The sequence below is a fragment of the Leptidea sinapis genome, chromosome 2 (genome assembly GCF_905404315.1).
Source record: "Leptidea sinapis chromosome 2, ilLepSina1.1, whole genome shotgun sequence".
Taxonomy (NCBI): Eukaryota; Metazoa; Arthropoda; class Insecta; order Lepidoptera; family Pieridae; genus Leptidea; species Leptidea sinapis.
In genome coordinates this window covers 2,619,477-2,647,376 of record NC_066266.1, presented here as the reverse complement: position 1 = coordinate 2,647,376, position 27,900 = coordinate 2,619,477, and the positions used below count along the sequence as shown (strand labels likewise).

At 37.0% G+C, this 27,900-nt stretch overlaps 1 protein-coding gene across 5 annotated transcripts; it reads left to right on the top strand.

Annotated features, from left to right (window-relative positions):
* Positions 1 to 594: 594 nt before the first annotated feature.
* LOC126972804 (F-box only protein 28) lies at positions 595 to 27,900 on the top strand. Of its 5 annotated transcripts, none has more exons than XM_050819883.1 (11): positions 598 to 983; positions 1,062 to 1,209; positions 1,714 to 1,841; positions 2,098 to 2,218; positions 5,849 to 6,041; positions 6,791 to 6,829; positions 12,920 to 13,035; positions 14,312 to 14,399; positions 14,809 to 14,898; positions 19,069 to 19,182; positions 27,408 to 27,900. In XM_050819883.1, exons 2-11 carry the CDS (start codon positions 1,126 to 1,128, stop codon positions 27,668 to 27,670), a joined length of 1,236 nt encoding a protein of 411 aa, XP_050675840.1. In that variant the 5' UTR covers positions 598 to 983; positions 1,062 to 1,125; the 3' UTR covers positions 27,671 to 27,900. The 5 variants fall into 5 exon arrangements, with proteins under 5 accessions (XP_050675866.1, XP_050675840.1, XP_050675832.1 ...); XM_050819875.1 differs by having other exon boundaries at positions 599 to 983; positions 1,059 to 1,209; XM_050819909.1 differs by lacking the exons at positions 19,069 to 19,182; positions 27,408 to 27,900 and adding an exon at positions 17,987 to 18,206 and having other exon boundaries at positions 595 to 983; positions 1,059 to 1,209.

The window sequence follows — 27,900 nt, the reverse complement described above, 5'->3', positions numbered from 1 at the left end:
ATTATCTCCTACGGTGCGATAGCTTGGTGGCCCAGAATCTGTCCTGGGGTTACGACCATACAAACTAAGTTGCAGCGAATCCAGCGGCTGGCTTGCACGATGCATGCGTACTACACTAACGTCTGCCCTAGAAAACATCCTGGGGCTAACACTGCTTGACATACATTGATGAGGCGACAAAGTCGGTTTTTCGCCTGAAGCTGTTGAGTGAAAGAATGAAAACTGCCTTACAGCAAATCTCTGGAACAGAGTAACATGGACTATCCACTCTATGAGGCACTCTGCGATAGAATACCTAAAACATACATCTTTCAAAAGAATTACCACATTCAACTATTTGAAGAGGAAGTAGAATCGATGTTTCCTGCAATTTTCAAACTTTTATGTCGTCGAATTTATTCCATGTCTTAAAATAGTTACTTGAAGACTAAGACAGAGAGAGACAGCTGATGACACATAGAAAATATTGATCTCGAACTATCTTTTTGTACTAAAAGTCAAAATAAGCACCTACTCTCTGACGAGAATCAGAAAATTGTAATTTATCGTACTGTTTAAATTCTCTATGTATTTTGCGAGAATATCTGCCTCGGGGCAAAGTATTCTGTGCTCGGGGCTCGGGCCTCGTTTGAGTAATTAAAATATTCGTTGATCACTGCTTAGAGTGTAGTGTTAATATTCTAAGGATCACAGAGTAATTTTAGTTAGATTAAACGAGTCATGTTCTTAGAATATTGATACTAGCGTTATTATTCTTAGCTCATGTAATCATATTATACTTTCTTTGATGAAGTTGCTAGAAACTGTCGCTAGAATCATCGCGAAGCACTGTAGTTCGATCACCTCGAACAACAGCGAACTTGGAAGCGAATTGAACGCGAAGTCAATCATGATTAATAGTCCATTCTGAATGTTTTAAATCAAGTAAAACTGTACAAAAAACTAATTATATTTAAACAACGTGGAAGTATTGAACTGATTTGGTATTTATAATACTAATATACTTGTGTTTAATTTGAATAAGTATTGGATCATACTTCATAGCTTTTTATTTACAGCAGTGTCACTAGATATAAATGTGAATAGGAGTGTTCCTTACTACATTGTTGTTAGTGATTAAATACAATGGATTTGTTAAGTTTCCCGGTTGTAGTGATAGAAAATATATTAGGCTATCTCTCGTACGATGAAATTGCTAAAAACAGATTGGTAAGCATTTTTATTTTTAGAAGTGACAATTACCTATCCTAAAGCAATATTAATTTATCATCATCAACTTGTGTTTAAGACATGGCCCTATTCTTCACTCTGGTTTATGCTTGATAATATAATAAATATAAATAAAACACTTTTAAAGGATTAAAACGCGTGTAATTGTAACTGATTTTACATTAGATTTTTGCGTAAGTGTTACATTTTATATTTTAGTTAACCCAACGTTTCAAGACCTTTCCAGATCTCTGTCTCCCTGAAAACGAGGTCTGGAATGTAACTTTTATGAAAAAATTTAATCTTAAAACAGTTACAATTACACAAATTTTAATCCTATTAAAAGTATTTTATTTAGATGTGTAACACACGCGTTAATCAAAGAAAATACTATATAATAAACTTTGCTATTTGTTGGAAACTCCAAGAAGGAATGCAGGTATATAAGTAAAAACAAACCGTTTTTCAAAATTTTAATCATAATGAGTAAATTCTTTCTTTAAGGTATCAAGGGCTTTCAATGAAGTGTGTATGCGTATGTTGAATCGTGGTTTCTTGATAATAGAACGTAGCCATGCCATGGCTCTGAAAAATGTGAAGGCAAAGCTTCCTAGAAGAGAATCTGAACGCAGGTATCTGTTTTAATTAATTAACAATATTTAATTTTATATACTAGAGTCGCTTAAAATGTTTAACTACACTGTGGTGTCAAGTATCTATGTATGCAAGAGAAGAGTATACAACTCACTCTTTGGAATCAGTACTTATTCAAAGTGTAACTATAAATCTCCAAGATCATGAATCTTAACTGGTTTTGTATTATGTAAAAATGGAAATAAACTTAGTTTTGTTATTGATTTCTATTTATTAATAATTATTAAATTGCAGATATCATCCACTGGCTAGGCACTGTGATATTCTCACATCAATTGAGACAAGGATTTCAATGTTGAACATGACTTACTCCAAGTTCGTAGACTCTGGTATTTGTTGCTTTATCCCAGGAAAGGTACAAACAGATATTGTGTTTAAGTAATTTTGTAGCAAGTGTTTTTTTTATAAAAATATTGTGACAGGTATAAGTCTATGTCAGTCTTCCTATATAGTGATAATAGATAGATAGATAAATTTACTTTATCTTACCATTACCTATTTTACTTACCATTAAGAAGTCTCTTTACCCCAGTAATTTCACTAGCTACAACCTTTCACATCACACACTTTCACATGTCTATTTCTGCTGTGAAGAAGTAATGTGTAAGCATTACTGTGTTTCGGGCTGAAGGGTGCCGTAGCTAGTCAAGTCTGCTAAGGTTCCACTGTGGTGCCACATCTAGCTAGCATTGTATACAAAGATCATTATTTATTTATTCATGTATAGGAAACAAACAGTATTAACATTAACAAATCTTAAAACTCACACCAACCAGTGAAGTTTCCTACAATTATTATGTGCTATGTCTAATTAATGTGTGCTATTAAATGAAATTACAGTTAACTTACAGTTTCCAATGTTGATCCCCCTTGGGGAAAAAAACAAAATTCCCATGTTAAGTATAGAGCACAATTATTATCACTGACATTGGCATATTCTATCCTTTGCATGGCTGGTTCATATAGCATCTACTCTACACAAATTATTTTGAAGTTATTTTTTTGTGTTTATGCATGATAAATCAGCTCAGAGACTGATCCACTTCATTATTAAGATTTGTCGTCAAGTATGTTTCTATATTTACTTATTGCTGTGTAGCTTATTGTCATTGCAAATTTAAAACCTCCCATGTGACATATTTCTTGTAAATAAATTCTTCAGATATTTTTTTAGAATTTTTAAGCAGCTATTGTTTGCAAACGACTGTTGGTTTGGTCAATTTCGGGCCTCTTTGTTGCTAGAAAGACGGAGCAATATAGCTTAATGCATGAATTAAAGTGAGATGGGTAATTAGAATCAAAACATTCGACTCTCAGTTCAAGGCCACGCGTCAATTCAGTTATGACTTGTGACCGGTAATTTTTAAATTGTTTTGAATATAGTGTTAAAAAAGACAGTGATTTTTATTAAAATGTTCAAGAGTACTGGCCGGGGACATTTAATGTTAAATAAAGTGTTAGATGCTAATAATAGAAACTAAAATACTGCTGCCACTTTGTCGAAGAATTCATCTCATAAACAAATAAAATCATGTTTAATGACGCTAGATGATCTGAGATTTGAGCCTGTACTTTCGCAGTTACCGTCTTTTTTGCAAACTACATCAGCTGCAATTGTCGAATCAGCTTGGTTTAATAGTGATGATCATAAAGTGTTGCTGACTCGGACTGAGATAAACTCCACCACAGGTGTTTCAAGTGCGGGAGTCAACATTTACGACAATCAATACAATTATCTCAATAGTCCGGATTTTATTTCATCATCAGCACTTCCTGCTTAACTACCATTGCCAGACTTAGATACGATTTTGCCTTTTGGAAGTGATGATAGTGTTATAGGGTTCCACCATCAATGAAGAAAAAATGCAGCTACATTTATCTGATAGTGAAGATGAAGTGCCACTGCTGCCATTCAGAACAAATCATCTAACTTCTGTGCAAAATGTTTCACTGTGTACAGACGAGGAAAATTAGTGCTAGATCATGCCGTCGTCCAATAGTGAAAAAAAGGAAACACTGTGCAGATGAACAAGAGGGCTAGAGTTTTAGGAGAAGCCTATCTAGGATTTAAGAAAATGGATGGTGACAAATGTAAACCGTTTGTTGAAAGACCTAAAAGAGCTATGAAACCATGTTGCTTGCATACTAAGTTGAATGCAGGTACAAAATCTAAGCGAGCGTAAATCAAATCATTCTTATTTCTGGAACCTAAACACATGTGCGGAAAAAAAGGCTTTTGTGAAGACAGCTGCTGTCCGAAGAGTGGTCATGATATTTTTCTCAAAAAGTGTGATGAAAATTACACAAAGGTCAGAGATTGACGTGCTGTGATAGGTCGGCTGTTGTGACGGGTAACAATGGTGAAGGGACCAAATTTGTTTGTTCATTCAATCATGTAAACATGTTATTTTTGTGTTTTATGATTTCTAATTGTCCTAACATATTCAAGCGAAATCCTTTTTCACATGTATATGAATCCCAATTAATTAAATTAAATGTTAAATCCATGTTTCATTATCTCATTTCAATTGAATTATCTCAATAAAATTATATTGAATTCAAATTTTACATTATTTCACTCAACTACACTATACACCGTTTAACTAAGACAATTTTTTATTATCTCGCCCTACTATTTCTTGAACTTTGTTATTGAATATGAGAAAATGTCAATGTAAAAGCATTCCTTAGAACCAACAGGGACTACTACTACTACGTTATGAATTGTATTATGGCTTTTATTGCATTGATACCTAGGTAACACTGAAAATGTTTAGATATGAAAAACGGCTTAGTGTAGAAAGTTGCCAATACTTTTATTGTTTTTCGAAGTAATCTCCGTTCCTCTCTACACATCGTCGCATTCGATGGAATCAATGAGAAAAGCAGTGGGCCCATTCTTCCTTAGGGGTCTCTGCTATGGTATTTTCGTACGCTTTCACCGCATCTTCAGGGCTCGTAAAGCTTATACCTCGAATTTTATCTTTAGTTTTTGGGAATAAATAAAAGTCGCAGGGTGCCAGGTCAGGACTGTATGGCGGATGACTCATTATCTCGACGCGCTGAAGCATTGTCGTGGTGAAGGAGGAAATCTTTTATCAATTGTTTTTATCACACATCAAAGTTCTACGTACGCAACGAAAATGGAATTAAGTCGAAAACATTTTAGAGCGATTATTTTTTATGATTTTAATAGTTCTCTCTCTCCGCAAGACTGTGCCGCTTGTCTTCAAAATGCTTTTGGGGGAGAAGCACCTTGCTCAAGCACCGTGAGGCGATGGTTTGCTGAGTTTGAGAGAGCTCGGGTTTATTTACATGACAAATTTCGTGAAGGGCGGCCGTCAACTGCCGTCAACGAAAATAAAGTTGCTACTGGTAAGCGTTTTTAGCTTCCAAAGAAGTGCAACTCGTCAGTCCTCACCCATCCTACACATAGCCCGACCTAGCACCCTGTGATTTCTGTATTTTCCCCAAAATCAAAGATTTGATGATAGGTTTCACTTTTACCAATTCCGAAGAGGCAGTGATAGCGTTCCACCAGCACGTAGAAAACATGCCTTCAGATCTGTGGTCCTCCTGTTTAAAAAATGGTTCGATCGCATGAAAAATTGTTTAAAATGTAAAGGAGAGTATTTTGAGAATTGCAATATTCTAGGATACTACGTACGAGAGAGGTATAAACTACTACTTTAGTGTTGGGACTCTTAAATTCTTTACAGTTGCAAAGAACGTATCCCAACATTATAAATGCGTTGTTGGCAATATTGTCAATATATAGATTAAAACGCAGCTTACTGTCTAGAATGATTCCCAAGTCTTGAGTCTGATTAATATGATAGACTCTAATTAGCGTGTGCTTTTTCCCACTAAATCGAATAACGTGACACTTATCAGGATTCAAGCGCATTCCGTTCAAATTGCCCCAGATTATCAAATTGCCATACCACATATTAATGACTTTTTAAAAAGTACCATTATATTTCAGGTTATTGATGAAATAAAACGCGTTCTTCATATAGTAGAAACCTCCAAAACGCCGCCCAGAGCCCACGAAGTATTACAGGAACTGAGAGACATCTCGAGTATGGCCATTGAGCACTTTGATGATAAGATTTCACCAGCATTCCGCAAGAACCTGCGAGAATGTGCTAATCAACCACCTCCAAGGACTACTCAGGGTAATTTTTTTTTTCTCTTCTCTCTTTATTGCACTTGTCGCGATCCAACAACTAACAACACATTTTTCTGCTTGTGATGGGATTTTGTCTTATACTTGAGAGTGACCTATTGACCATCTGCCTAAATTGTTAGTTGTTTTATTAAAAAACATTAGTCTCCTTAGCCGGGTGAACTCAACACGGTCACTGTTGATCAGGGCCGAGGCCATTATGTTGGGGTGATTCGTAATCTTTTCGATATATCTTTGGAGATGATTTTTTATTTCTTCTTTTACTGTTTTGACTTTTACTGAGACATTTTTAATGATAAGGTTTCTGCTTGTCGGTATAAACTTCGGAAATTGATATGTTGCTAGACAGGAATATAATTTTTTGTTCAACAAAAATTATTATTTTAGGTTATATTTTACCTCTGTCGTATTTAAGTGAAATAAATTTTATTGATTTTAATTAATTTTCACTTTATAGAAACTTTTTATATAATTGTATAGTATAGATATGTTATACTTGCATGTGGTCGTTGCCTGTAAGTGCAATAACACTTAGATTTAGACTTACTAATCAAGAATAATATTTATTGTAATTAGTTAGTGATTAATTTGTTGGTGATGCTATTAAATAAATGAATACTTTAGGGTATCCTAGATCTAGCTACATAATATGTCTATAGGTGATATACCAAGGTATCTTATAAATCACTCTGATAACTTTGGATTGAAAATACTCCATTATATTTATATTTGTTTCAGCTGCTGTGCCCCAGAGCTGCACTCCATTCGTCCAGACCGGTTTGTGTATACTTTTATACACAGAGTTTGCTGAACTTTGATAGTTTTGACTGTTTGCCCAGGAGCCAGTTCATCTGTCTAGCTTTAGAATCAAGCTTCATTCTCTTGGTCCAAATAAGCTTCCGCCATGCCAATCTGGGGTCTAAGTGCAGGCCCGTTTCGCTTCTTCTGTCTGTGGGACGATCTTGCAGTTTAGGGTTACAGACGGACACTTTGAGCTAAGCGTGAAAGTAACCTGTGTAGAGTTTTCTGCATTAGCTTTGATTCTCCATTTTGCTACCATTTTGACATGAGGTCAAGACTTTCTTGCAGATGATGACTGGCAATGATTTCGTTGCTATGGGTTGCTAATATAGCTGTGTGTCCGCAAATGTACCCGTTACTGTATTGTTAGTTGTTGGTAAGTCTGCTGTGAATATGAGATACAGCACAGGGCCAAGCACTGGTCCTTATGGTATTCCGGATTGTATATTGCACAGTGCAGCAACAGTATCATGGACTTCTACTTCAAATTATTTGTCTGTTAGGTAGGATTTCAATAATGAAAATATATTGTTGCATTGCACTACTTTTTTAGTTTTATATTATTAGTCCTTCAAAGCGAACAATTGTGTAATTCATAGTTTTAATTGAGTAAGTTTCCTTGTTATTGTCTTTTGATTCAAAAAAGAAGAGTGGGTGCTTTTCCTTGTTCCTTCTATGCATTGGTAATGTTCCTGACTTCGTGTCCTATATCTGTTAATTCTTTCTTAATAATATCGAGATCTTCAGAGGCATGTAATCCTCTCACGACAACCCTGAAAGCTTTCTCATGTTTAAGTCTGTATGTATAATGATTTATGTTTGTTTTTATTAAGGAGTGTCTTAAGAGTTTGGAAGTATTGAATCACATGGTCTGACTTTAACTGTGTGCCCATTTTTTGGAGTAGGTATTTTGTATTTATCTTCATTAATCACAATTTCTTTCAAGGTTTTACGTAGCTCAGCCACATTAAAAATTACTGCTATAAATATGGGTTCAGATTTTGGAACCCACGTTTTTTCCTCTACTATATTTGGTGAATTGTTGTCGTTCGTCATTAGCTAGAGCAGCAAAACTGTTTTGTACGGGTATGCTATAAGCTGTAAATCCTTTAACACGCTTGTTTTTTTTATTCAGGGGGCTTGCTTCTCTACGCTTTCTTTTTCTCTCTGGGACCTGTCACTTTACCAGGACCCTGATCAAGCTAAAGCTCCATTTGTTTCTATATTCTCAGTGGGTTGAGAGTAAGACTGCATCGTTGATGTTGTTCCAGATACTGATTGACGGTCGTCTGATTTTGGTTGGAATCTCCTTTTGTCAATTCCATTGACAAAAGGCGTGGTCTGTTACAGAGTTCAGCGTGAAAGAACTGTTTGGTTAAGGTTTTATTGTTTGTATGTCCGTTTATTTCATTATTTGTGATTTTTCCCCCAACCCAGTCTCCTTCCCAGGCCCCCTTCCTCCCTGAGCTATGCTCAGATAGGGATTCTCCAGCATGGCTGGTACCCTCCTGGGGAAGTTTATTCGTTACATTATTAGAATTGTCCATCATAATTTTTTTCCCACTAGTAGGGTCGAATTAAAGTACTCACTCATGGGGTAACGCCCATTCCCAATGAGAAGGCTACGTAAAACAGCTTCTAATACGCTGAGTTGAGTCGCTACTGATTGTACCTCCTAACAGCCATCTCCTTCTTGAGCCGTGTAGCAAAATAGCCCAAATTGGAGAAAATCCAGTCCAAATGCTTACGAATCATAACTGGTGCTATGAAATGTTCTCCCGTCAACACTCTCCAAGTGGAGTGTGAAGACCCATCTCTTCACCTTCGCCGTCAGTACCTTGCCGATAGATTCCTAACTAACGTAATCCAATTTAGCGCACACCTCCTTCTTGATATTCTGCACTCTATGTATCTAACTATTCAAACTTCTTTATATTGGTCTCATAAAGATTTGCCTTCGTTAATAAATTCTTATACTAAATTTAAAGCCTCTCCAGTTTCCCATTTTCCAATCCGTCTTATGCCCAGTCATTGAAGTAGAATATCAGTCTCTCATTTTCCAACCTAAAATTTTCTTTGACTTTGGAATTACTAAACACTGCCCTGAAGCCAATAGAAAATTCAATTTCATTCTATCTTCTGATTGGTCTGATTGGATGACGTTGAACACGGACGCATCCAAATTATCCAACAATAGCTGGGTCGGGTCTGCAGTTTGGATCCCTAAGTTCCATATAATTTTAAATTACAAAAGTCCCCCGCAGAATTCCATCTTTACTGGCAAATCAATTGCCCTGTCAGAGGCGGTATCATATGTTGAATCACATAAGCTCAGCAAGGCTTTAATCCTGTCTGACTCATTGGACGGATCCATGACGGATTGGAAAATGGGAACTGGAGAGGCTTTAAATTTAGTATAAGAATTTATTAACGAAGGCAAATCTTTATGAGACCAATATAAAGAAGTTTGAATAGTTAGATACATAGAGTGCAGAATATCAAGAAGGAGGTGTGCGCTAAATTGGATTACGTTAGTTAGGAAACTGACGGCGAAGGTGAAGAGATGGGTCTTCACACTCCACTTGGAGTGTGTTGACGCGAGAACATTTCATAGCACCAGTTATGATTCGTAAGCATTTGGACTGGATTTTCTCCAATTTGGACGGGGCTATTTTGCTACACGGCTCAAGAAGAAAACTACCGTAATCAAAATGACTACGAACGATAGCATTGTATAAAAGTGTTTGACAAAATGGGTGGGCACCCCAGCGTATACCCGAAAGGGCACTCATAATGTTGACGCCTCTCATATTTCTTAACAATGTACTTCAAGTGGTGAATACCGGAGAGCTTAGAGTCAAGAAAAAGACCAAGGAATTTAACATTATCCTTAAACGGCACTGATTAATCACCTACTGAGACATTTATGACCGGTATAGTGCGTTTTCGGGAAAAAATAACCGCAGTACATTTGGGAACAGAAAGAGAGAGGTTGTGGTCTAGGAGCCATTGATTCAGATAATATAAAGCAGAATTTAAGCAAGATGAAGAATAGTTGAAAGAAGATGAGATGGAGTATAGTGAAATATCATCAGCATATTGAAGATTTTTGCAGAATGGGCTAACAGTAAGACCTAGGGCAGAAGTATATATATTATATAGGATAGGACTTAACACCAAACCCTGTGGGAGGCCCTTCCAGACAGTTCGAGGTGGGAGGAGGGTTCCTTGATGGCGGACGGAAATAGAGCGACCCATTAACATATTACAAATGATATTGATCAACCTAACAGGAATACTCAGCTGGTGCATTTTCTGCCTGAGTAGAAGAAGGTGAACGTTGTCATATACCGCTGAGACATCTAGAAAGACCCCAACAACGTGCTCGCTTCTAGAAAATGCTAAACGAATTTCAGAAGTAAGAATGCTCAGGCTGTCCAGCGTACCCTTACCTTTCCTAAAGCCATATTGGCTATTAGAAAGGAGATTTTTATTTTCCATCCATTCTAATCTGTTTTTTACCAAATTTTCCATAATTTTGGCCAGAACTGACGACAAAGCAATGGTACGATAGGTGGAAGAAACCAATGGGTCCTTGCTAGGTTTAAGGATGGGTATAATAATTTGTGTTCTCCAAGAATTCGGGATTACACAGGAGGAGTAGAACGAATTGAGGATATTAAGAAGGCCTTTTTTTCTAGTGGTAGAGGATTTACAAATGAAGGAATAAGGTATACCATCCGCGCCAGGAGAGAAATCACGAAGGTGATCAAGAACAGATGTTAGTTCGGAGAAGGAAAAAGGATCGTTCATTTTGTCTGAGCCGGAAAGGCGAGAAATCGGATCGGGGGTAAAAAAGCAATCAGATTCAGGGACGTAGGTAGGAGCTAAATGGCAAAGAAGATATTAGTAAAAGAGTTTGGGTTATTGTTTGAAATGTCCGGCATGTCAAAACATCTACGATATGTTTTTATGTTTTTCCAAACGAGGGAAAGGGGGAATGAGGTGATAAGGATTCACAGAATTGACGCCACCCAATGGATTTCTTTTTGGAAAGAAGTCTTGATGTGCGAGCAGAAATCTGTTTAAAGGAAATAAAATCTACCATGCTACAAGTGTGGAGAATATTTTCTCAGCTTCTTTTCTTCATTTGGAGTGGGGAGAGGGGTTGATTCTATGGATGGCAACAGCTGCAAAGCACAGTCGTTTGGCTGGGAAGAGGAGGGAGAGGAGATAATATTTTGGTGAGCCTGACGGTCATAGGATTTCCTTAAAACTGGTTTAGGTTTAGCTGGGAGTAAGTCTTGTAAGATGTCTTCTTGTAAGATGTTGAAGAAGTGCGGGCAGTGGAGGTCTCTAGTTGGGATTGAGAAGTTTGAGGAGTAACAGGGGGGGGGGGGGGAAATGAGGTCTGGAGACCTCAGAATAAAGTCGTCTTGGTTTATTAAACCTGGTTGGGGCTTCCGAATAACTTATATTTTCCTGTGACATAACAAGTTTAATCGAATTTTGGCGAGCATGTTCGGGGCATTTACTATCGATGGTCATATGACTTCCACCACGACAAAGGAAGCATTAAGCCTCCAAGTCACTAGTTGTGTAAGAGTCTCCGGAATGAGGTTGAGCTCATTTATAACATCGTGGCTGAGATCTGCATTGTTTGGCTATATGCCCAAATCTGCAACAGTTACGGCATTGAATCGTGGGAAGCTGGTAAAGGGAAACTGGGAGAGAAGCGTGGTGGCAATATACTTTATCGGGTAGGGATTGGCCCAAAAAAGTTAGTACCACTGAGTAGGAAGGTACCCGTGTGGTGATGCCATCATTCCTAACCTTATCATTTAGCCTTCTCGCTTGAATTACCTCTCCATAAATTTCTGGTAACACTATGCCTTGAATAAGTTCTTCGAGAGACCAATCTGTAGGTATATCGCGGACCACCCCCATACGAAATATTTGAAATTTCGGAATATACGCAGAATATTTGTTACATTCTAGAATATCCAAGTCTAAGAATTTGTTAGATTTTTCAGCTGAAATAAAATCAATTGAGATCTTATTGACGCCAAGTTTCTTAATATCTCCCTCTTTTATACCGGTTATATTATTTTTATGGAGGAACTGTGCAAATTAAAGAATTATAAATGCGTATCCCGACGCGGGGTCTGGTTCAATTTTAGAGACATAGACAGAAAATGGGCATTTGTCTCCATCAGAGTATTTAATCTTACAATCAGAGTCAAAACCAGGTTTGGAATAAATTTATTGAATTGATTCTGCCGGTGTCCTAATCTTCTTGCTATCGGATTTAGTTATCTCCATCTCTGCTTATAATTACAAAAATACCATATAACTACCTAAAATAACCACCAACAAAACAACACTAACAATTAAATTCAGATTCACAAACTTTACGATCAGCGTTAAGCAAAAGATAACTTAAATTCAACAACCTCTCAACCACGCGTTGAACCGAACTCTAAAAAATACTACTATAAAAAATAAAATATTCTATTGAGCAAGACAATACTTCAAGCCGGCTTATATTCTGATGTTGGTCTGACTGATTTGAGCGCGTGCGCTACACACAGTTATAAGCCATAACAACATATGGTTTATGTTACAGTGTAAGCATATAATTCTCTTTGTGGCAAACGAACTCCGTATATAAAATATTATATATCGTTTTATGTTAAGAAGTGACAAGACGAGCAAGTTCTTCAAAATAACCCAACCCGAAACAGAAATGATACTGCCACAAACTGTTAGAAGAACTTGAAGAACAGCTTGCACGTACACGCACACAAACATTAATTTTAAACCAATTAATTAAGTTAGTAATAATGGAAACATATATTAAATTTTTTGTTAATTCATGTAAGAATTATGTGTATCTAAAAGAATTAAATGGAGGAAGAGCAGTACCGTCGGACACTAGGCGAGATTATGTTAATGTTTGTTTTAAATAATGTAAATAAATATGTTTTGATTTTGGAAGAATAGAGTTGACCTTTCAAGTTAAGGAATCCTAATATTTCACATTAAAATTGTTATTATTAATTCCAGGTGTACTAGGGCCTCTTCAGTTGCGACAAGAAATACTTCTCTTGCGTAAGCGATCTAAACTGAACTCTAAGGTTTCCTTGTTTCTGGCCTCACAGTACAATAAATTCTACAAGTGGGTATGTAATAACTGTTTTAAATCATAAATTTGTTTTTTTAAGTTATACTTCTTTAGGCGTGTTATGAAAAATGACTTTCTTTCACTATCACTTCTACATCGTAAAACACAACATCGCACCATATTTCCTTCGTTTCTAATTAAAATTGTCGCTGATGTTAAAAAAATAGTGGATATTTCACACGTTTCACTACAATAATAGTTTATTTTTATAGACGCAGTTTGAAGTAAACATAATGTCTGTGCAGCGCTGTCAAGTTTGTTTAGCACACCGGGTGTGCTGACCTTGAAAAAACCGGCACGCATGGCGAAACAAAAAATCTAATCTCTCTATCTCATTTCTTTACATAAGACTCGCATAAGTTTTTCTTTTACTCGTGTGAGTGAGACGGAAGCTATCAATTAGTCTAGTTACTATACTTGGTCTATGAGGAGGAATAAATAATTTTAAGGAATTTGCTTTGTTAGACCAAAAATGTATAACTTCTTGCGTGCATACATAAGTACATATACACTTTATTATTTATGAGTCTGTCCTTCTGTCTATAGATTTCACTTACTATTAACTTTTCTATTTCATACTATTCTTCCTACTGTGGCTTCTGTGGAAGGTGTACCACAAGTTAGCCAGTGCCATGTTCAAGTAGACCACTAAGCTTAGACTGTAAGCCTTGAGTATTTGTTTTCTAATTTTAATGGTAGTGATTGGTTTTAAGGTTGAAACAAGTTTTATTTTCTTATTTTATACCTGAAACAAATATACATGCTGTTTTTAGTTAGTCTTTAAAGGACAAACACAACTATAACTATGTACTTAAATTATTAGATATTACTTTAATCTTATTCTTTTATTAATTAATTATTAACTTAATCTTATTCTTTTTAATATATTTACACAAAATATTTACAAAAGGAGTGAAAACTAGGGAGAGGAGATAAACTATTAACTTTTCATTTCAGCTGTGTAACTATGAAATAGTAACAGTCAAATAGCTGACATTTTGACAGTGTCAGTGAAATGGCGACCATTTTCATAAAAAATATGTTCCTTTTACAAAAGTATTTAAAAAGTACACAGTGTTCTATAGTACAAGACTGGATCATGTCATAAAAAGCATTTATTTTCCCCAAATCCATGCCTTTGAAATAATTTTTCATATCAATTAATGCACTACCACCTTAGTCTTGTACTGTACTAGTGCCATTAGCATTCTTGTAAATAATAGCATGTCAAATCGCAACAAATGTTGATAGCAGCTAATTTTTGTAATTTACAGATGATAAAGTATAAACGCATTGCTTGGCGTCAAAGGAGAACTATACGTGCGCTCAATAACAGGCAAAGAGATCAGGAAGCGGTTGTGGGTAATAAAAAATTGCATTAGTAAATTATTTTAAACCTTATGAAATTCTGCGCACCTCAATTCAGATCCTAGATGCTGATTCTGATTTCTGATCCCGATTCTGATGATTGACCACGAAAATTGTGATTGCTGAAGGATATCAACATGCGGTTCCGGGTGGTAAAAAAATTTATTAATAAATTAATTTAGGCCTTACGAAATTCTTAGGACTTCAGAGTTGTTGACACCAACCCTGATTGCTGAATTAAATTTAGATCGCGGATATGGACCCCGATTCTGAATATGGATTCCAATTCTGAACATTGATCACATTTGTAATCACGGATCCCATTCCTGATCATGACCATCCCTGATTAAAGCCTAAACGTTGATTACGAAATTGAGTAACAATTTATGAATAAATATTTCAGCGGATCTCAAAAAGCGTATAGAGGAGTGCGACATAAAGTACACCGAGATAACTCACACGAATCAAGCGGTTGGTGGTAAAGTTATTGCGGGTGAGTTCTCGGTTAATTTATTTATGATCGCCGATGCCGCCGATGGTGCCATTGCCTTTCTAATGCTCGTCACGTACCAATGTGTTTTTGCAATCATGATATTATGTCATCATCATCATTTCGGCCGGAAGATGTCCACTGCTGCGTGCGTACATAAGTACGTACACACATAATTTTTGAAGTGAAAACTTCTTTAGCGGCGTTGAGGACTTTTCTTGGGATGGGTATAAATTGTTAAACACGCGTCAGGACACGTGGCCTTATCGAAAATTCGTAAGACAGTCGTTGAAATTGTCGCTGAAAGGTTTATACTTCTAACTTACTATAGTTCGGCTATTTCAATTTAATTAGCATTCGGTCTTTGGACCAGTGATTTAATCTTTGTTATTGCGAAGCCAAAACACCGCGAGATCGAGGGATCGAATCTCAGCCGTGAAATATTTTTACAGTTTAACTATTTGGTTTTAAAGTTTTGTCATTAGCGAAGGCGTTGCGAATCATTAAAAGCATTAGCGAATCTTCCTTAGGAGAAGACCAGTGGTTGAATCATTGTGATTGTGAAGACGAAACACCGCCCGGTCGAGTGATCGAATCTCAGCTGTGAAATATTTTTACAGTTTAATTATTTGGTTTTAAAGCTTTGTCATTAGCGATGTCGTTGCGAATCTATAAGAGCATTAGATAATCTCCCTTAGGCGAGGACCCTCTTTGTCCGAATCGAGTCTTCGTAAACGAACGAAATTTAAACGAAGCTTCGATCACTATCGAAAATAGAGTAGGGTCACTACCCTACTCTATTTTCTTTTCGGACACATCAATGTACTTCGGAACTATAGACAATATTCGTGAACGATTGAAATGAATGTTATTTGTATCCGATTAATATGAAGAGTACTATTTCATGCCAAAGATTGTATTGTAACTAACGACCGCCAAAAACATCTGTATTATAAACGCAATGTAAACATGTCAAAATAGTACTTACGGTTTTTTGTTTGAATTCTTTAAAAAGTTTTCTAAAAAGAGTTCTCTATTATGGTCCTAATAAATGATCTTTCTTCATCATCAGAAAGTTTCAAGCAGATATCAGTAATATATTTATTTGTTTTTTTTTTTTTTTCACCAACAATTTTACGTCTACATATTACCATCCTTTTATAGGTACATCTATTGCTGCTGCACATATGATGCTGAAGATATACTTTTTATTTTATGTCTGAGTTATATAATAAAATAAAAAATAAGTTTTTAAGCTTTGTCATTAGCGAAGACGTTGCGAATCATTACAAACATTAGAGAATCTCCCTTAGGCGATGGTTTTACTTGTATTTCTTTAAAAGTTACTATTTTGCACGGACGAAAAAGAAGGACTCCGCGCCGTGATATTATCAAGTGAAGCACCGTTATGCTTGTGTGTGTGCGGTTACGAGCAGGGGCGTGCATTGGTTTTCCAGCGCGGTAGACACTCGAAGTCCAACTAGTCGTATTTGCGATTAATATTAAAAAATTTAGTTCCTGTTATAAGCATAAATATAAGTTCACTTACCAACATTTTTCTGCCATTCTGTCAGATTGATCGTGTTTTTAGCAAGATTTGACAAATTATGCAAGTCACCGTAACCAGTATCATTCCACACAGTTTTCGTTGTAGAAAATAAACAGCAGGGGAAGCATAACAATAAATTGGAATGGCGACATCCAGCTAGCCAAGTGTATTTTTCGTAATACTTGGTGTTGAAATATCTCATAATTTTACCTTTTTCTTGAGTTAAACTAATATTTTTGCATTGGTCTATAAAGAGAAACAATTTTTATTTTATCTACGAACAAAAATTGTGCTAAAGGATACATACCTAATTTATGTAAACAAATTGTATTTTCGCCACAATCCCGACACTGGAATTCCTCCATTATATTTTAATTCCTTACCAGTTACCTATTTTAAACACAAAGCACACAACAACTCCTTTTTTTCCCAATATAAACACTTAATATAATTAACAATAAACATCAAAAATCAAAAATCAACACAAAACAAATAACTAATGTAATTAGCTTAATTATTCACGCCCGTATAAGACATATACACATATACACGAATGACGAAAACACAACAACCAACAAAATTAGGCGCTGTCATTGTTAATTAGTGAACAATATATTTTTATTTCCGGAAATGTCATATTTTATATCTCATCATGAATCACGTCATGTGCGATGTCAACACTCTTATGGGAGCGCAATAAGGTTGAAACTCGGACACTAAGCGAATGAGACACATCATAATAATTACTCATAAATCATAATGTAGGTATAATTTCTTTCGTTGGTTTAATCCGTGACAGCTGCGGTTGTCATTTCGTGCAAGTGTCATAAGCTTGCCTAACCCGGATGTGTTAAAGATGTCAAATTGCGATGGTCATATTTAAGAACGATATACATAGTTATTGTATATTTTTTGCTGTGGTTGTATTACCTTGACAAATAAATTTTGTCATAGAAATTGAACGTCTTCTACTAGCCTTCAGTAAGCATTACCGGAACTGCCTACTTTAGGTATTTAGTATAACGCGTAACGAAAAACTTACTGGTTGGGTGTTCAATAAAAATTCGATTATAGAATAAAAGAACTAAATTTATCAAAATTATCTCTGAATCTAGTGTAGGTATATTATTTAGACTAAATATGGTAGGTAGGCTATGCCTATTGGCATATATGGAATGCACGCCCCTGGTTACGAGGGATACTATGTAGTTACACAATTTCTTCTGCCTTAAATAATCATATATGGCCACAAATACTTATATAGTATCGTTTTTACACTTTTTCACATCGCACGACGGCATTTTTAAAATATTTTATTGAGACGCACACTGATCTGTCGCAGACGATGACAATTCTCATAATCGCCGCCTATCGCGCTGTAGTAGTATAAGTGTGTGCGTGGGGCTATGTATTTACACGTTAGTCGGCTTGTTTTGGTGCTTCACTGTTATGTAAAGCGACATGGAGTCCTTATTTTTTTACTAGGCCGTGCTATTTTGTTTAATTTAATTTTTTATTTTATAATTTTGTGTCTTACTTCAGCTACCATGAACCTAGTTTTAGAGATTGGCGATGTTGATGCGGGTAATGAAGATGGTGAAAGAGTCGTCGAAATTACGGATGAAAGTTAATTTTTCTGAGAGATAAACTTTTTAATGTAAAATAATTGTAATAGTTCTGAAGTGTTTAATTTTTCATGTAATATAAATTGTCGTTTTTGTGTACGATAGCGAAATAAATTAATATTGTATTTAACCACATAAATGCTGATAAATAAAGCAATTCCTGCGAAATTATTCCCTAACTATTCATAAATGCACAACGTTAATGTTTAAGTTTTTATTTATTCCCGTTCTTTTATTCGACGCTCTATCGGCAAAGGAAAAACAATTGAGGAAACCCACATACAGTTGTAAAGAAATTTAAAGATTTTGTATTTGACCAAATGGTACTGGAGCAGCGTGGTGAACTAACGGACGATTTCTACGTTCAATCGATCGAGCGACCGGAGATTATTCTTAAAAGCATGTAAAATCAATCTCTAGCTTTTGGCATTGCAATAATTCCTGATCTATAAATCATTTTGTTGTGCTTAGTGTTTTTAACTTGGTATTTGCATGAATGTGACTGATAAGCGATTTCTTTACTATATTTTTCGAAAATGAAGATTAAATATTGAAACGCAGATCATGATAGATTGATGACATAAATAATAATCATAATACTTTACCAGGGAGGCTTCTTTGCACAGGATGTCGGCTAGATTATGGATCCCTGAAGCAGAATAAAGCGTGAAGCAGTAATGTGTAAACATTATTGTGTTTCGCTCTGAAGGGCGCCGTAGCTAATGAAATTACTGGGCAAACGAGACTTAACATTTTGTATCTCAAGGTGGCTAGCGCAATTGTAGTGCCGCTCAGAATATTGTTTTTTTCAAGAATCCTCAATCAATTGCCATCACCTGAACGTTCTGCTCGTCTCGTCCCCGATTGTCATAAAAAAAATCTGGAATGTTAACCTCTAAATTTAAATTTCATGTAGAAATTGACAGTAAAGTTACAAGCTAAAATGGGTCTCCAGGGCCGTAGAATAAGTAAATAACAAAAAAAAATATTGACTTTCAGCATCTACAGTATCAGAAAGCGGTCCATCGCAGTCTCTCCGCCATTTCGGAAGCCAGATTAAATTAGATCTGTCAGTTCTGCCAATTGGTACCAACAAAAGCAACGCCAGTAAACGTATGTCGCTTTCAATGATATCGCTTGTTTACATATAATAATAATAATAATATTGACACACTTTTACACAAATTATCTTGCCCCTAACTAGCATAGCCTGTACTATGGGTACAAGACAACGATATATTTGATTCAATATACTTACTTAAACATACATAAATACGTACAAAAATCCATGACTCGGAAACAAACATCCATACATATCATATAAATGATTGCCTACTTACCTACCGGGATTCGAACCCGGGACCTCTAGCTTAGTAGTCAGGGTCAATAACCATTCGGCTGTATGAGTCGTCTAACTATCATGCATTTTATTAGCAGACAGACCAACGGCCGTTCCCAATATTCAGTCTATCTCCGGTTGTGGCTTACTTGAGATGAAAATCCTAAGTATAGTTGACTTTTCTGTTCCAATAAACTTATCGATGGTAACTCGCTTTATCCGTACAAGCTGTCTGTCAATGGGAGGACGTATAGCTTACCAGCGATAGAAGTTTGTATGGAAATTGCAACAGTGAACTGTCGATTAGAATCTCAGACTATACCCTCAAATTGATGGATGTAAGACGCCAAATGACCCTTCAGTCCCCAGACGATGCTTCTCAGTTTAGGCAGCTAAATAGACAGATCTCCAAGTCATTGACTCGTGATATACGCCGCCACAATACAGATTGTGTGAAGGCGGCCATAGAGCGTTACAAAGGCTCAAAAGAATTCGCACGAGATTTGTTTATCGGGCAGAGCCAACTGACAAAGCTGAAGACCAGTGACGGCCGTTTCGTCTAAATCCGAACTTTTGAGGGAAGTCGAGAAGTTCTAACGGACTGTTATACACGACCGCACGGGCACCTGTTACCACCAAGGCTGAAGACCCAAGAGCCAAATCAACCCGACACTATACCGAAGATATCCCAGACGTCAACCTGTATGAGCTTAGTATTACAACGAGGCGATGATAGAATTACAGCTGAGCTTCCGAGAGCTGGTGGTACCCCTGTACTTACGACCCTCCAGAAACTATTCAATTCCGTCGTCCTCGAGGGCAAAACGCCGCAAGCATGGCACAGAAGTATAATGGTCCTGTTCTTCAAAAAGGGCAATAAAATGCTTCTGAAGAACTATAGGCCCATATCAATTCTGATCCATGTATATAAGCTGTTTTCTAGGGTTATCACGAATCGTCTCTGCGCAGGCTCGACGACTTCCAGGCTCCCCAACAAGCCGGAATCCGAAAAGGCTTTAGCACCATAGACCACATACAGACGCTGCGGCAGGTTATGCAGAAGACAGAGGAGCTTAATCAGCCACTATGCTTGGCGTTCGTGGACTATGAGAAAGCCTTTGATTCGATTGAGACCTGGGCGTTGCTTCAGTCTCTCCATGAGGTGCCACATTGATTACATTGATGAAACGCCACCATGTCAGTCCGTCTCCAGGATCAGATCTCGAAGCCTATCCGACTGCAGCGGGGAGTCAGACAAGGCGATGTCATATCGCCCAAGCTGTTTACTGCTGCGTTGGAAGACATCCCAAGGAGTAGGTCTCAAAATGAACATGGACAAGACGAAGATCATGTTAAATGTCCATTTCGCACCTACTCCCATAACAATTGGGAACCGTACCCCCGAAATTGGCGACGAGTACATCTACCTCGCACAAACAATCCAGTTAGGCAGGTCCAATTTCGAGAAAGAGGTCTCTCGTCGAATCCAACTCGGATTTTGACGTTCGGGAAGCTCCGTAAAATCTTCTCGTCCCAAATACCGCAGTGTTTGAAGACGAAGGTTTTCAACTAGTGTGTGTTGCCAGTGGTGCCTTACGGTACGCAGACGTGGTCGCTCGGAGTACAATGGAGAGGGTTTTTGTTTCTTAGCTACAGCGAAATGACATTTTACTTACAGGTTATCATTGAAATGACAGATTCCCCAACGTATCAAAAATATCTAATATACGTATACTTACAAGCCATTATTGGGATTGCGTTGCGGAAGTTATTTATACGTAATAGCTGACCCGCCAAACGTTGTTTTGCCATATAAAGTATAGCGGCCCGTCCCGGCTTCGCACGGGCATTAAACATTACATTTAGATTTGTTAATTTTAACACATTCATAATAATAATAATAATATGACACATATTCATCCCTTTTTGCGTCGAGCTCCTAAAAAAGAGTAAATAAAAAAAAAATAAGAATAATTAAATTCAGATATTATTTAATGATTTTTTTGTATTTATGTGTTTTTTTTTGTATATTTTTGGGGTTTTTTTTCTTTTTTTTGATATATTTTTTTAATTTTTTGTTTTTTTTTTTCAATTATTGAGGTCATAACCCTAAAAGAAAATACATTTATTTTGTTAGAGCTTCTCTGTAAACAATATTTGATGTTGTTTTATTTTGTGGCAGCAAAATAAATTGATTTTCAGGGGCTCCGACTCGCGATAGACCAACATACAGTTGACCATGAGTAAAACATTTCTTTCGCAGATCGATCCCTACTAATTCGAAGGTTTGGCCATGGGACTTGTTAATTGTTAATGCGAAAGATGTTTTTACCGGAAATTGAAGCCGTTTAAATGGGATTGGCAGATCAGTTGGGATCATCGGTATCCTCGGTATATGAGCTAGTTGACCACCTGCTGGGCCAGTGATAATAGTTGCTACTATTAAATTGTCCTTTAACTCCTTAATAAGCAGCCTCGTCCCATTACACATGCTCGGAGGGTTTAAATTTCTTAAAAGCATGATTGGGATTCCGATTTTTAACGTCAATTCATGGGGTGGCAGTCCAGAAGGGTTCAACGAATTTAAAAATTCCTGTGGATAATGGACTGCATCTTCAATATTCGTTACAGTGTCGATCGATTTGTATTTTTTTGTTTGGCCGGGGACTTTTTGAACAATCAGATTGTTTATTTCATTGACAGTATCATTCTTTGGTGATACTATAGCCCGAGAACACAGCCAATGGAAGTCTCTTTCGTGCAAATTCTCGATATCAGGGTATACAGAATCTATTAAATTTTCCAAATTATGGAGTATTTGGCCTAGAGACTCATCCAGAAGAATGTCACAATGACCGCTTAAATTTGGAGTTGGAAAAATTCCTTCCCCAAGTTTTAGCAGTTGCTGTGGGAAATCGCTATCAGTGATTCCATGAAGATGAGCTCTCATATTTGTCCTTAATTTTAATGTTTCAATCGTAGTCCATAAGGGAGACGATTTCAAGCATGCCTTGATGATATCTGCTCGCGTGCCTCTGTTAATAACGGGGAGAGTCTGTCGAAAATCTCCAGCAAATACAAAAGTAATCCCGCCCATGACTGCAGAGGAGTTCCTTAGATCCTGTAAGGTTCTGTTCACGGCCTCTATATGTGCTCTATGGCTCATCGTGCATTCGTCCCACATAATCAATGAGGCGTCTTGTAGTAATTTACCAATAGGTCCATTTTTGCGGATGGAACATGTAGATTGTTGTTCAAGATTGACGGATAGTGGAAGTTTAAAAGTAGAATGAGCAGTTTTGCCATCCTTCAAGAGAGTTGCAGCAATTCCTGAGGAAGCAACTGCTATTGCTATCTTTCCTGATTGTCTTATCTTAGCAAGTATCAAATTTGCAAGAAACGTCTTTCCCGTTCCACCAGGTGCATCCAAAAAGAAAACTTTTCTTTTGTCATGAATGACGCTATCGACTATAGTTTCAAAAGCATGTCTTTGATCTGGGACTAACTTTGGCAGGTTTTCATTGACAAAAGCGGTCAAATTATTTGTATCATAGCGATGAGTCATAGTCTCTGCTGCATTGCTTTCTGTACGAACTGATGATGGTAATCCGAAATCACTTAGGCTTTTGTCATTTAATTGCAACAGTTTATTTTCTATTTGTATCAAACCTTCGTTATAAATGTCCTCATTGTATGGTAAGGTGATGTCTTGATTTTGCTGTCTGATTCTGTGTCTAATATCTTCACATAAATCGTCTTTGAAAATGTTCCATAATTTTAATGGTTCCGATGGCTGACAAAATAAAAGTATGACCACAAACAATTCTCTCAATTGTAATGGACATTGAGAAAGCCAAGCTTCTCTGAGAGTATTTTCCCAATGGTCATCGTTTTCTAGCAAACCTCTAGCACGGCAAGCAGCTTGATACGTTTCTTTCAGAACTCCGTCAACGGTTTTCAAGTACTGGAATGAAGTTGGACCGCGTACGTGGTGCAGCAACATCCTCAGATAGAAACACTCGGATTGAGAAGGATGGACACCGTAGACTCTACCTAAAGCGGAATCTTTTTTTATGCCTGGATAGCCAACTACATTCTCACCACGCTTCCTTCTGGTGAACTTATTATTGGCCCATGTGTAGTATTGCGGGACTTCGTGGTAAAGAAGTGTTTTTGCGAATTCATCTTCATTACAGAGCTCAAAAAAAGCCAGCAATGTTGTTTTACGTGGATTTTGGGCCACTTGTACAGCCGTTTCTGTGGTAAAATACACCCTTTGGCCATTTTCTAAGTGGACAGCTAACTGCAAAACTGTAGGATGCCGCTCATGGATCGGGAATTCGAATATTCGCCAAGCAGCTTCGGAAGTACTTATGTAACGGCCATTTACGTAGTTTTCCACTTCATCATTTGGGTTTCTGACGCCAAATGTAGCTTGGTCCGATCCTTTATTTATGTATTTACAAATGTATTTGATGGCTTGAACTGAGTGACAGTACTCTACATTTATGTGAGCATTAAACGTCCTGCACAAAAGTAGAGAATATGGGACAATCCAACTATTATCTATAGTGAAATTTCTGCCTCTGATATTTAGCGAAGCGCTCAGTCCTCCATTTGCGGCATCACGACGACGATAAACTGGATATCCGTCCTCTCCAGTCTGAGTTTCGTTGACTAAACGTCGTGGGTATTTTTTTGTGCAAATACCGTTTTTCATACATGGTGCTGATAAGTTATGTTCTCCGCATGGTCCGTGCACCATATTATTTGTTACGATGTCGTACAATATCGGATCGTTTTGTTGGTTGGGCAGTTCCGCAACTATGACGCTATCAATTTCGTCTGGTTGGATTTTTGTTTCTAGCCAAAACAGCAAATGACAGTGTGGTAAACCTCGCTTCTGCCATTCTACACTTGCCATGTAACATTTCACTTTGCCGAATATTTCATTTTTAACGAATAAATTTAAGAATTTCTTCATTTTCAAATGAAACACCCTTGAAATGATGTCATGACGATCGAAAGATCGCTGATCAGGTAGTAGTTCCGCTTTAATTTCAGGCCATTCGGGGTTGCACGTAAATGTGACAAATAAGTCTGGTCTCCCGTAATTTCGGACATAAGTCATCGCGTCTTGGGTTTTTTCATGCAGGTAACGCGGAGAACCTGTAAATGAAGATGGCAAGATTACGCGTTGACCGATATTTGATGGGTCAACATTTCCGTCTTGATTTAAAGCATCTCTGAGATGAATGTATTCTTCAGCCCTTAGTCTCTGTTGGTTACGACATATGTAATTCAATCGTTCCGATATCATTTTTGCCATCATATCGACAATATATTGACTAAATAAGTCCCTGTAATAATGTAATGCATTAAAACATCTATCATGCTCTAACCATCAACCTAAATGCATAAAATTGCATGCACGTCACAGTTTTGTTACGCGCTGTACCTTCCTGCGGAATGGTTAAATAATTACCGTCTTCTCCTTTCACGAACATTAAGGGTTACTGTAGTGGATCATACGATCGGTGTAACTCAGAGACCCTTTTAAGTTGGCCGTCTCTTCCGTGGAGCACTATATCTCTGGGGCCTTTTTCTTCGTCAACCAAGAGAACGGCTACCTCGTTTACAGCTGGAGCATTGTATCTACCCGGGTGTGCTGTCTGTGGTGGGCGGTCGGAATGAATAATTAATTTTAAATTATCCGAAGAATTGCGTTCTATGTTTTGTTTAAAGCTTCGTATATATACATTGTGGCTATTCAGTGCGGTCTGTAGTTCGTTAATTAAATCTATTTTCAGCGTTGGAGCTATGTTTAACCTCAATGATAGCTGATCTGCGTCTGAAATGAAATATACCTGCAAGTATTGTGGATTTTGGCCTGGTGGTGGTAAAAGGCTACCAATAAGATGATATACCTGTCCCTCTATTTTAAAAGTTGGCATAAAATTACCCTCTCTTATTTCTTTGGCGCCAAACGAAGTCATTTGAAATAGGCTATTGTACTTACGGATGTTGGTTATGAAATGTCTAGATAGCGAATGATTATTTGTCAAAAGATTTTTTATTGGCTGTGGTGGTTCCTGAATACTGGGGAGACTAACTTTTCCAGAAGCACAGCACATGCCATTAGTTTCATCGACCCATTTTTTGGCTGAACACTTAGGGCAGATCTTATTCATGTCGCCGATTTGGACGGAAGACTGTTGAGCATAATCAATCTGTGGATCGTATCTAAAAGCCGATCTTTTACTGTGGGCTAAAACTTGATTGCGACTTCTCGCTCTTGACGTCTGTTGTCGTTCTCTCTGATCTTGAAGGCGTTGGAAACGCTCAGAGCTTGATTCTCTAGTGCGAGATTGAATATTTCTGATATTTTGCTCTTCAAGCCGCTGCAAACGCTGAGTACTTGACTCTCGCGCATGCACATGAGAGGTTCTTAGATTTTGTTCAGTAAGGCGCTGCGAACGCTCAAGACTGGACTCTCTCGCGCGTACCTGAGAGGTTCTCAAATTTTGTTGAGCTAGACGCTGTAAACGCTCAAGACTCGATTCTCGCGCGCGTGCTTGAGAGGTTCTCAAATTTTGATCAGCTAGTCGCTCTGAACGCTCAAGACTGGACTCTCGCGCGCGGACTCGAGAAGTCCTCACATTTTGTTCAGCGAGCCGTTGAGAACGCTGCAAACTGGATTCTCGCGCGCGTATTTGAGCGGTTCTCATATTTTGTTCAGCGAGCCGTTGCGAACGCTCGGTACTCGACTCTCTAGCACGCGATTGTGCCACATATTGTCTATGAATTGAAAGACGATTTTCAGTTTCTGATGAAGATTCTTCATTTCGACGTATTTTTGATGCCCTGGCCTGGGAACTATTTCTAGAAAGTTGAGATCTTGATCTTTTAGGCATTTCAAAATGACAAAAGAAAAAATGCCTTTGAACTAAATTAGCATAACTGTAAGCTATATATGCTACTATATTACAACGTACACAACTACCTACTATTTATTAAAATTAAATTGAAAATCATGAAAAATATTCAAGTAATTTATTAGGTTAATAACTAAGTGAACAATATTTTATATAAATGGGTTTAGTTCTGAAAAGAACTTTTTAAATCGGTTTAGTTACTTACTAAACGAATTATTATCAAGCGTAAATTCCGCACACGTCCATCACGTAGGGAGCCGACCGCGCGAGTAAGCCGCGCGGCAAGTTTATTTCGTGATCTTAACCCCCCTCCCGTACCCCTGCCCGAGTGACGCCTACAACGCATAGCTAGCCGAATACAGTTTATTTTTTAATTTTTTTTTAACTCGTGATATCTTTTGAATGGATTGTCAGAATCGAATAATTCAAAAAGTAATATAAAGATATTGAAGCAGTCTTAAATAATACATCATTTATTTTGATAAGGGTTAATACCAAGGTACAAATAAAGAGCTTTTTGTAGCGGTGGTATTTTAATTTCTTTTTTTCAATAAAAAAACGCTTATTGTGACATGACTGTAATAGTTAGAGATATGCTGCCGCTGATTTTTTGTAGATAATGGTGTGTTCTAAAAAAATGTAGTATATCATTTTGTTCTATCATCAATAGTTTTCGCAGCGCACGCGATGTAAGGTAGTTTTTTGATATTTTTTTCACACCTTGGATTACGTTATCGTAATTTTAGTAAGGATGCCTATTTTTTTTGAAAATGAAATATAGCCTATGTCACTCAGAAATGATGTAGCTTTCCAACAGTGAAAGAATTTTTCAAATCTGCCAAGTAGTTTCGGAGCCTATTCAATTCATACAAACAAACAAACAAACAAAAAAATCAAACCTTTCCTCTTTATAATATTTGTATAGATGATTAATTATTTTTAATTAAATTGTATCTTATTTTGATAGCCATAAGCTTTATATTAATGCTTTTTTGAGCTTAATCGTTTTGGAAAAAAAGAAATGCCTGCAAATAATATATATGTGTATGTTTTTTTGTTTTCAGTGTTGCCAAACATGAAACCACGTAAACCCTTGATCAAGCTACCGAGCATGTCAGAAGGTCATGGTACTGCTGAATCAAATCCACTTCCGTCTACTTCGAAGCAGAGCCCTAGGGCAAAAACCCAGTCAGCAATGGCGAAGATACGTGGTATTGCCGAGGAAATATTACAGCTCAGTAATTTGTCTAAGGACCTTAATGAACAATTGAAGCGACCTTTGGAATCCGATGAAGAAGTTGAGGCCAAGAAGAGAAAGTTAAATTAAGGTTACATTATGTAACTGTATTCTTTGTTGTTAAATTCAAAAAGTTAGGTTAGGTTATAGGCTATGCCAATTAAGAAGCATTTTCAAAATGGGCGACTATTGCTTTTCATGTTTGTCCGCACGATATCGGAATTTAATTAATTTTAATTTTTGCGAATATAAATTATCTATTCGCACATTTCGCATTCGGTCACTAAAACAAATTGTAATAAAAATGTTACGAGTAGAAA